General features: G+C 47.1%; 1 protein-coding gene across 1 annotated transcript in view; it reads left to right on the plus strand.

The window, feature by feature from the left end:
• Nucleotides 1-6,903: 6,903 nt before the first annotated feature.
• Nucleotides 6,904-10,672, plus strand: part of slc23a1 (solute carrier family 23 member 1) — a 12,524-nt gene continuing 8,755 nt past the window's right edge. Inside the window, exons 1-10 of the mRNA XM_024803841.2 lie at nucleotides 6,904-6,979; nucleotides 7,462-7,623; nucleotides 8,226-8,383; nucleotides 8,464-8,552; nucleotides 8,630-8,697; nucleotides 9,152-9,333; nucleotides 9,439-9,559; nucleotides 9,636-9,792; nucleotides 10,369-10,516; nucleotides 10,597-10,672. The exon at nucleotides 10,597-10,672 is cut by the window's right edge and continues 30 nt beyond it. Coding sequence (XP_024659609.2) covers nucleotides 6,962-6,979; nucleotides 7,462-7,623; nucleotides 8,226-8,383; nucleotides 8,464-8,552; nucleotides 8,630-8,697; nucleotides 9,152-9,333; nucleotides 9,439-9,559; nucleotides 9,636-9,792; nucleotides 10,369-10,516; nucleotides 10,597-10,672 — 1,179 coding nt within the window. The 5' untranslated portion in view covers nucleotides 6,904-6,961. The remainder of the gene's footprint in view (nucleotides 6,980-7,461; nucleotides 7,624-8,225; nucleotides 8,384-8,463; nucleotides 8,553-8,629; nucleotides 8,698-9,151; nucleotides 9,334-9,438; nucleotides 9,560-9,635; nucleotides 9,793-10,368; nucleotides 10,517-10,596) is intronic.

A 10,672-nucleotide genomic window follows, 5' to 3' on the forward strand; every position in this document is an offset into this window, starting at 1 on the left:
CCTTCGCCTCATCATTTCCACTCTTCTTCTGTGGTGTTTCTCTGGCGGAGACCTTGGACTTTCTCACCTGCAAACAGATGTTTGGTAAACGGGTCTCCACAGCTGCTCCCACATTTGCCTCTTGTGGCTGATTGGTCCGTTCGCTGGTCAGGTGGTGGTGGTTAATTCCTTTATTTCACAGATCCCGCAGACCCTGAAACAAAAATCCAGGACTGATATCCTAAACGCCCTTGTTCCAGTGAGTGTGCCGCTCAGGTCCGTTAGCTTCGTCGCAGGTGCCTCTAGATCAAACCTGAGGCTGGACCAGCCCGGCTGGTGAAGCAGGTAGCAGCAGGTGGACGCAGCGTCCTCACGTGTTATTACCATCAGCTGTTATCAGTCAGACTCAGTGTAGATAAAGCTGATCGGCGTCCTGGTTCTGGTCTGGGTCAGTGTTTGAGAGGTCGGCACAGTTACCTGTAGCATCCAATCACTGAGCTCCGCCACTGAAAAACAACGTCAGCGACGAAGTTCTTCAACCCGCGTTTCTTCTGGAGCCCACCTGATGGTGACAGCCATGGTTACAAAACGATTCATGGTTCATACGTCATCACTTATCCGGTCTTTACGTGGTGATGTATGAACTCCGGGTCCAAACTCCTCTGCGTTTATTAAGCCTGTTGTGTTTTTAATGTGCTTTGTATTTTGTTCTGTTTAATCTGAACAAGCCCCTAAAAACAGTCAGTGATCACTGTCGGCCTCTCTCGATTTTTATTACCGCTGTTCATTCTAAAGCTCCGTTTAAACCCCTCTGATGTAACTGCAGCCCATGCAGCAGTATATGAATGACTAACCTCGTATTGTGGATGGATTATCTCAGTTCTCTTGACTGAAGTTTGGTCTGTTTACAGCATCCTGCCATGCGATTGCATTTGTTCCTGACCCATTGAGTGGAAAAAAGTTAGCGCTCATCCTCCAGTTTCACTGTGTTTATCATGCTAACATAGCTGTGTAGCTAGCGATCACGTAGCACATCATTATATACCAGCTAGCCCAACTTCAGTAACCCTACAAACGTCACTGCTGTTTAGTTTTCTGTCTTCATTTATGTTGGAAGTGATAGCAGAGCTGTACGTTTTATTTTTTATGTTTATGTGGAAACTAGCGAGCTAACTTCCTGCTAACTTCTAACTCTGTTAAATTTAATACATTCTGTTTTCATGGACGTTAAACTTAACTGTTACACCTGGTAAAGCAGCAATGCTGATGATTTTATTACAGAGGAAAGAATTTAGACAGTTTGTAACTCTCAGTGATGCTGCAGTGTTCGTTTGACTTTGGGACCTGCAGCGGAGGTTGGACCTGGAAACAGCTAAGGACGTTACATCTGGGGGTAAACAGCTTTCTGACCTCTGTGAACTCTTGCCGGCTCAGTTTATGGGGGTTAGTATCACTATGTTTAAAAAGGATTATCTGTGGAAAGCTCATTGGCTAACGATGTGGATGGCGTGTGGCTGGGCGGGTTCCTGTTGGTGTAAGAGCGTCAAAGGAGGAGACTGGACTTCTTTAAGCGTGTAAAGCTCTGGGGCTGGTCCCTTAGGCAGGTTGTTCATCCACTATCATCTTAATATTAGTATTGATGCTAATAATAGTAACAAATTATTAATAATAGTCCAGTTGCTTTCCTTCAGCCTTTTAAGACAATGTAATTGACGAATCATTAGCCAATCAGCGAGCAGTGTCACATCCGTTCAGTTTTAAAAATGAAGATGGTGACACTGAGCACGCCTCTGACAGGACTTCAGAGACCGCCAGGTGATGTCACTGAAGCCACGTCCACCTTTGACCCCGTGAGAGGGCGCTGTTCTGATAAATCTGTGACGCTCGCTGCTCCCGGAGAGGTCAGGGGTCACAGTGTGTCAGTCTTCTGTCAGTCAGCACCCACCCCTCACAGACCAGGGTAGAACACAGACCCCTAGCTTCACCATGACAACCAACAGTATCGCATCATCACCACAGACGGTGCCAGCAGGTTGAAAAACCACAGTCACATTTAAAAACACACCTGTGTGGTCAGGGTCAGCTTTGGGACCACAGCAGATACTCCAATCAATAAACTGATAAATCAACCAATCAACAGACGAAACCACTGATCAATAAGCAGAGTGACAGGCCAGGCTCAGGCTAAATGCTGGAGAGGTGGGTCCGGCTACACTATGGTAAACTAATCAGCTGATTCTTTGATCTCCTCATTATTCTTCGTCCTTCAGGTGCCCCTAGACTCTGCCCACATTTGCCTCTCGTTTTCTAATCTGCCTCTGGCTGATTGGTCGGTTCGCTGGTCAGGTGGTGGTGGTTAATTCCTTTAGTTCACAGGATAAGAGGCTCATCCACCTCCTCTGTCACACCGCCGCTCTGCATGTCCTTCTTCACTGCATCCATGATCCTCCTCTGAGCTCCTCCTCCTGCCTGCAGCTCCACCTTCATCCTCCACCCTCCCTCCTCTGCACATGCTCAGACCATCAGCTTCTCTCACTCGGAGCCGTCCCTCTGATGGTCTTATTTCTGATCCTGTCAAAAACTACAACCGCTACTCAAGCTGATGTGTGTTGCTAGTGTTAGCTGTTATCAGAGATTAATAACTGTTATTGATTTGAATCATTATTCTTGATTGAAAGAAAACATAGGTAGGGTCACTCTTCATCTGTGTCCACGTCCTCTGACTCTGCAGGTTTCAGCTCACCTGTCTCAGTTTGATCACATGATTTGCATTATTATCTATTATCTAAAGCCCAGAGCTGGTTAACCAGTAAAAACTGGTTCCCACAGACACACCGGGACTGTTTTTTTTATGTAGAACCAGAGTTCTCTGAGTAAAATGTCAGTTAAATAGAGTCTCATGGACTCATATTTTATTCACAATAAAAACAGCAGGACGATGCTAACCTGCCGACTGCATCTATCCAAAGAGTCCAGCTGCAGCATCAGGCCTGCTGAGCAGCTGGAACCCTCAGACCAGACCAGCCGCTGTCCTCGGCTCACAGGCTGATGTTAGCGGGGACGCACGGACTGTCCTGCCTCCACAGTTCTATTAAAATGTCCTCACTTTACACCTCGGACGTGTTTTCTGTGCTATTGTGACTAAAACACGAGATCCAGATGTGACTTTACTCAGAGATCAGCTCTGCTGGAATAAATTTGTCATTTTGTGCCTGACTCGCCACAACGAGGAGGCGCCACCTGCAGGTGACTCTCAGTCACTACATGTCGTTAACGTGCCACTCAGCCAATCACTGATCATTAACATATTGATCCATGCAATAAGTGAAAATGGTCATAACGATGAGGTCACTTCCTGTTTGTGAATCCAGGTTTATTAACAGGAAGTCAAAAACGAGTGCCTTCTGTCCGAATAGTTAATCAGTAGCAAGTATCACAGGTCAGTGAGGCTGATGATCTCCTGTGTCAGGCACTCACCTGATCACCTGAGAATGTGATACCGCTGCTAAAAGCGTTTGGCGGGCGTGTCCATGCTGGTTGCCAATCAGCACAGATGTGTAACACCTGCTTAACATCACAGGGGAGCTGCCCTGTCTGAGTAGGTGATCCTAATCAATACTCTCTCTCTCTCTCTCTGCAGCACAACGCTGAAGAGCTGCTGACACTGAGTATCCTGCGCTGTGATTGGCTGAGAGTCTGTGGGCGGGCCTGGATCGTCACATGGATACAGATGATTAATAATCAATAATTATTTAAGTAAAGAGTTTATATTTATAAGAAATGTATTGATCTGGTCTGAACACTGCCCGTTTCCATGGATACCTGGTTTGGATCAGTGACATTAAATGCTATAATTTGCGTCCTCCAATCAGCTGTCATTCCACAATCAGCCAATAACTAATCAGCTCGTAGCTTAAGGAGCGATGTCACCGAGATTTACAGACTTTACTGCTGCACGTGAATGCACTGTCCTCTTGAAGACTCACCTGGCATTGAGGCTCCACCCCTCCACACACCTGAAGCAGAGATGTGTTAGCTTAGCTTGCCACAGAGGCTGCAAGCAGATGGACACTGCTAACATAGCAGCTGTAACAGGTGGTGTGCTCAGTTTTGATTGGAAACAGTGTTATGCTGTGACAGCGTCTCCACGACAACCACAGGTACACCTGTGTTTTACCTGGAAGTTTGCTTCTCACATGTTTTTATGTCTTTAAAATGATGCAAACAGGAAATTCTTCTTCTTGTAAAGTTGTAAACAAGATGCAATAAAAGGTTGCATGTGTCAAACTGCTCTCACTGGGTTATTGGACGCAATCTGCAGGAAGTGCCTTTTTTTTCAAAGTAAATGCCACATTTCATCAATGCAAGCATTTAATGTGAAACATTCAAACCTACAGCTGAGCAGCAGCAGCTATACAGGTGAGTCTGAAGTTGTACAGGTAGTTATAATTAATGGTTATACTGGGTGTCTTACCTATACGTTAGCTGAAGAATATCTAGTTATCAGTTGTTACTGGTTATGTTAAGTAACGTACTTGTTATACTGCTTGTTTTACTGTTTATACTGGGTGCATGTGGTTCTATGACTCTGTTTGTCTTCTGCCAGACCAGTTTTATAGGTCTGGGCTGTAATCAGGTGGGGGTCCACACACAGACAGGTGTATAATCAGGTGGGGGGGGGGGGGGGGGGGGGGGGTGTCCACACACAGGCAGGTTTATGCTCAGGTCGGGGTCCACACACAGACAGGTGTATAATCAGGTGGGGTGGGGGGGGGGGGGGGGGGGTGTCCACACACAGGCAGGTTTATGCTCAGGTCGGGGTCCACACACAGACAGGTTTATAATCAGGTGGGGTGGGGGGGGGGTGTCCACACACAGACAGGTGTATAATCAGGTGGGGGTCCACACACAGACAGGTGTATAATCAGGTCGGGGTCCACACACAGACAGGTGTATAATCTGGGGGGGGGGGGGGGGGGGGGGTGTCCACACACAGAATGGTTTATAATCAGGTCGGGGTCCACACACAGACAGGTTTATGCTCAGGTCGGGGTCCACACACAGACAGGTGTATAATCAGGTCGGGGTCCACACACAGACAGGTTTATGCTCAGGTCGGGGTCCACACACAGACAGGTGTATAATCAGGTGGGGTGGGGGGGGGGGGTGTCCACACACAGGCAGGTTTATTATTTTATTATCAGGTTGGGGTCCACACACAGACAGGTTTATAATCAGGTGGGGTGGGGGGGGGGGGGGTCCACACACAGGCAGGTTTATTATTTTATTATCAGGTTGGGGTCCACACACAGACAGGTTTATAATCAGGTGGGGTGGGGTGGGGGGGGGGGGTCCACACACAGACAGGTGTATAATCAGGTGGGGGTCCACACACAGACAGGTGCATAATCAGGTGGGGTGGGGGGGGGGGGGGGGGTGTCCACACACAGACAGGTCAAGGTCAAGGTCAAGGTCAGATTTATTTATATAGCACATTTCCAACAGCCGATGCTGCACAAAGTGCTTAACAATAACAATAAAATTAAAAACTACAGTGTAATACAATAATAACAATAGAAACAATAAAATAGAAGAATTGAAACAATACTAACTAATTCAGATAAATCCAAAATGCTTGGGTCATAATGTGTTAAAAGCCAGAGCGTAAAAGTGTGTCTTTAGTAAAGATTTAAATTGCTCAAGAGTTTGAGCAGATCTAATATTTAAGGGGAGACTATTCCAAAGTCTGGGACCTGCCACAGAGAAGTATCTATCACCACGAGATTTGAGGTTAGTCCGTGGAATGGAAAACAATAGTTTTGAACTAGATCTCGTGGGTTTTCCTGGAGCATAGGCAGAGAGGAGCTCTGACAAGTAGGGGGGTGCTCGGGCGTTGAGTGACTTAAAAACAAAAAGTAAGAGTTTAAATTGGATCCTGTAGGGGACAGGGAGCCAGTGTAAAGAGGCTAAAATTGGGGTGTATAATCAGGTCGGGGTCCACACACAGACAGGTGTATAATCAGGTGGGGGTCCACTCACAGACAGGTGTATAATCAGGTGGGGTGGGGGGGGGGGGGGGTGTCCACACACAGGCAGGTTTATAATCAGGTGGGGTGGGGGGGGGGGGGGGTGTCCACACACAGACAGGTGTATAATCAGGTCGGGGGTCCACACACAGACAGGTGTATAATCAGGTGGGGTGGGGGGGGGGGGGTGTCCACACACAGGCAGGTTTATAATCAGGTGGGGTGGGGGGGGGGGTGTCCACACACAGACAGGTGTATAATCAGGTGGGGGTCCACTCACAGACAGGTGTATAATCAGGTCGGGGGTCCACACACAGACAGGTGTATAATCAGGTGGGGGTCCACACACAGACAGGTGTATAATCAGGTCAGGGTCCACACACAGACAGGTTTATTATCAGGTGGGGGTCCACACACAGACAGGTTTATGCTCAGGTCGGGGCTCTCACACAGACAGGTGTATAATCAGGTGGGGGTCCACACACAGACAGGTGTATAATCAGGTCGGGGGTCCACACACAGACAGGTGTATAATCAGGTGGGGGTCCACACACAGACAGGTGTATAATCAGGTCGGGGCTCTCACACAGACAGGTGTATAATCAGGTGGGGGTCCACTCACAGACAGGTGTATAATCATGTCGGGGTCCACACACAGACAGGTGTATAATCAGGTGGGGGTCCACACACAGACAGGTGTATAATCAAGTCGGGGCTCTCACACAGACAGGTGTATAATCAGGTGGGGGTCCACACACAGACAGGTGTATAATCAGGTGGGGGTCCACACACAGACAGGTTTATGCTCAGGTCGGGGCTCTCACACAGACAGGAGTCCTCGTGTGTGTGTGTGATGGTTAATAATTCCTGTTAATCTGTGTGGACTTTCACCTGAGACTCTAAAACTGAACTTTCTTTCTCTGTTTGCTGCTCGAAGTCAAACAGCCGCAGGTGAAATGGAAGTCGACATTCAGGTAAAGTCATTACTGATCAGTTTTGTTTTACTGAGTTTAGCAGGTGGGGTGTAGGACAAGTATAGCAGGGCAGGTTTGCTAAAGGAAGGGTATACTGAACTGTGATAACACACAGTGAGCACTGACCTACAAACAACAGGTGTGGTAAACTGACCTCCGTACAACTACAAGTACTGACGCACACCTGGAAACACCTGGATCCTTTCAGACTAATTTACTGGGTGTTTTTGTGTCTACAGGTTAATCAGGGTCACTGTGACCTGTCTCAGATAGAACATGTGTGTGTTCCTTTGACTTCCATGTGGGGACCTGGAGTGATATGCAGAGAAAGGACATCTTCTGTTCTTTCTTCTTCTTTAGTGTTGTTTTGACTTCTGACATCTGTTTAATGATAGCAACAAATATATAATCGATAATGGTTAATAAGTGAATCATGATGTTTGCTGCACCTGATAACCAGGTGTTTCTGTCTGTCCAATCAGAGTCATGAGGGGAGGGGCTACAAACCCAATAAACCCAACCTGCCAAGGACAGAAGAGAGCAAAAAGAGGCAACCAATGGATGCGCAGAGGGTGGGGTCAGACATGATTTACACCATTGAAGATGTCCCACCATGGTACCTGTGTATTCTACTGGGATTACAGGTGAGACTGGAATTACAGAAGAAAATGTGACTACTGTGGGATTAAGACATTTCAACAGTAATTATTGATTTAGACTGGATTACTAGGTTCAAACTGGTATTATACTAGTTTAACCGTGGGTTATACTGGTTTAATTTGGGATTACTGGGTTTAACCTGGGATTATACTGGTTTAACCGGGGACTATACTGGTTTAAACTGGGATTACTGTGATTAACCTGTGATTATACTGATTTAACCTGGGGTTATACTGGTTTAAAATGGGTTTAACTGGGATTATACTGGTTTAAACAATGATTACTGGGTTTAACCTGGGATTATACTGGTTTAAACAGTAAGAATAAGAATGTTTTATTGTCATTATGCCAAAAGCACAACTGAATTATTTGCTGTACCATTCAGTGAAAAGGAAACCAGAAAAAGGAAAGAAAGCAAAACTGTTTCTAAACTGGTTTAAACTGGAATACTGGATGGGGTTGTTTGTAGTTTGATCACTGGTGCAGGTTTGGTGGTGGTTAGAGGAAAAATTTTTAGGATAGCTACCTTGTTGACTCCAGTCTGAAGTTTGTAACAGGTGAATGTTACCTGCTTTACCTTGTGCAGCATTACCTGACGTGCTTCAGTGGTACAGTGGCTGTGCCGTTTCTTCTGGCTGAGGCCATGTGTGTTGGTGGAGACCAAAGCACCATCAGTCAGCTGATTGGAACCATTTTCACGACTGTTGGAATCACGACTCTCATCCAGACCACCGTGGGTGTCAGGTGAGTCTGAGGGAGTCAGGTAAGACTTAAGGAGTCAGGCGAGTGGGCGGAGTCTGACAGTTATGTGTGTTTGTGTGTAGACTTCCTCTCTTTCAGGCAAGTGCGTTTGCGTTCCTCATTCCTGCTCAGGCAATCCTCAGTCTGGACAGGTGGAGGTGTCCCAGTGAAGGTGGAAGTCTCTCTGATTGTTACTGGTTTTTGTAAATAAACAACATGCTCTCATGTGATTTGTTTTTTCCTTTACAGAGGAGATTTATGGGAACTGGAGTCTTCCCCTGAACACCTCACACATCTGGAAGCCTCGAATCAGAGAGGTACGATCACTGCTCCTCAGCAGGTAGTTTCCAGTGGGCACAGTGGGTTGAGGACGGTGAGAGGCCAGACCTAAACCTGAACTGGTTCCTGGAAGACACCAGCAGTCTGGACAGTGCTGGTCTGTCAGAATCCTGTGAACTTCCAGCTCAGAGAAAGTTTCTGATTTTGGCTAAAGTCAGACCCCTGAATCAGGTGGAACCTTGTTCAGGAGGACTCTGCACTTGGTCTTGGACCATTTCTACAAATCCAGGATGTATTTTACTTCACAGGCTTCGCTATGAAATTAAAGCACTTACTTCCTGAGAACCCAGAGCCACACCTGCAGGTACCACCTGTTTCAGAGTCCTCTAGGACTCATCAGTAGCAGCACCTCGTGGTTGGATCCAAGTTGTCATGTCTGTGGAGTGGATTTTTTTTGTTTACTTGCTTTATGACAGAGTTATTTGTTCGCAGATTCAGGGTGCCATCATTATGTCCAGCCTGGTGGAGCTCGTGATTGGTCTGTGTGGGTTACCTGGGTTACTGCTGGAGTACATCGGCCCGCTCACCATCACGCCGACCATCTCACTGATCGGCCTCTCAGTCTTCACAACTGCTGGAGACCGAGCTGGGTCCCACTGGGGCCTCTCAGCACTGTGAGATATGTGGACACGCCTGTATCTGTTCTGCTGTAGTGAACTACATATCCATGAATATAGCACACTGGGGGGACAAACAGTTGTCTCTCTCTCTCTCTGCAGGTGTATTTTGCTGATGGTGCTGTTTGCTCAGTACCTAAGGGCGACATCACTTCCTGTTCCTGTGTATAGCAGGAAGAAAGGCCTGAGGGCCACCAGAGTGCAGATCTTCAAGATGTTTCCTGTAAATAAAGATAAACACAAATCGATGATGATGTCAGTGATGACGTAATTTGAATCTTTGCTCCGCCCTCTTTCAGATCATCCTTGCCATCATGTTGGTGTGGTTCGTCTGTTATGTCCTCACTCTGACCGACCTGTTGCCAAGAGACCCTGATCGCTATGGACACAAAGGTCGCACTGATGCCCGAGGGGACATCATGACACTGTCGCCCTGGTTCAGGATGCCTTACCCATGTAAGACACCAACCAATGACAGTCATGCTTTGTATCCAGGTGGTTTGAGGTTTGAATGACACCGTGTCACCGTTACGAGGTTGTTTCAGCGCCGACTGTGAGTTGGTGGTGAGGTGGATCACTTCAGTTTCTCTGAGGTTCTGATCCACAGTCACTGTGTTACCTGCAGCAGGTAGCACTAGGCCCCGCCCCTGCCGTGTGGGTCCATGTTGATGCCATATTTAAAATAAATTTTCTACTGATAAGTCACTGAAAGTCTGTTACTTCTCACAGCAGGAACGCCAGTTTGTACTGCTTCGATTGGTTAGTCGGTTTGACCTTAAACAAAAACGTCGACAGAAACACATAAAAACTGTAAAATCACTGAGTCAGTGATTCAGGGCCTAGAGCAAGGGGGTGGAGCTCTCAGAGGGGGTGTGGTCACTTTATGAACTTTGTGTAACTTCAGACTTCATGTGTACAGTCTGGGATCAAATCTGATCCGAAGGTGTGTTTTTAACGCTAAGCTGAGCATCAGTGAATGAAGGATCATGATGATCACATGACATTCTCTGACTTCCTGTCTCTCTCTGATAGGCCAGTGGGGGTTGCCTGTGATAACGGTTGCTGGGGTGTTGGGCATGCTGAGTGCGACGATGGCGGGCATCGTGGAGTCAATTGGAGATTACTATGCTTGTGCTCGCCTGTCTGGAGCCACGCCCCCTCCGATCCATGCAATCAACAGGTGAGAGAGGAACACACCTTATGAGACAGACTCCATCCCCAAACAGGTGTTGATCATGTCTGTTTTAAATTTGTTTTCAGGGGGATTTTCATAGAGGGCGTGTGCTGCATCATTGCAGGTCTGTTAGGGACAGGAAACGGCTCCACCTCCTCCAGT

Source organism: Maylandia zebra, linkage group LG10 (assembly GCF_041146795.1).
Source record: "Maylandia zebra isolate NMK-2024a linkage group LG10, Mzebra_GT3a, whole genome shotgun sequence".
NCBI classification, from domain to species: Eukaryota; Metazoa; Chordata; class Actinopteri; order Cichliformes; family Cichlidae; genus Maylandia; species Maylandia zebra.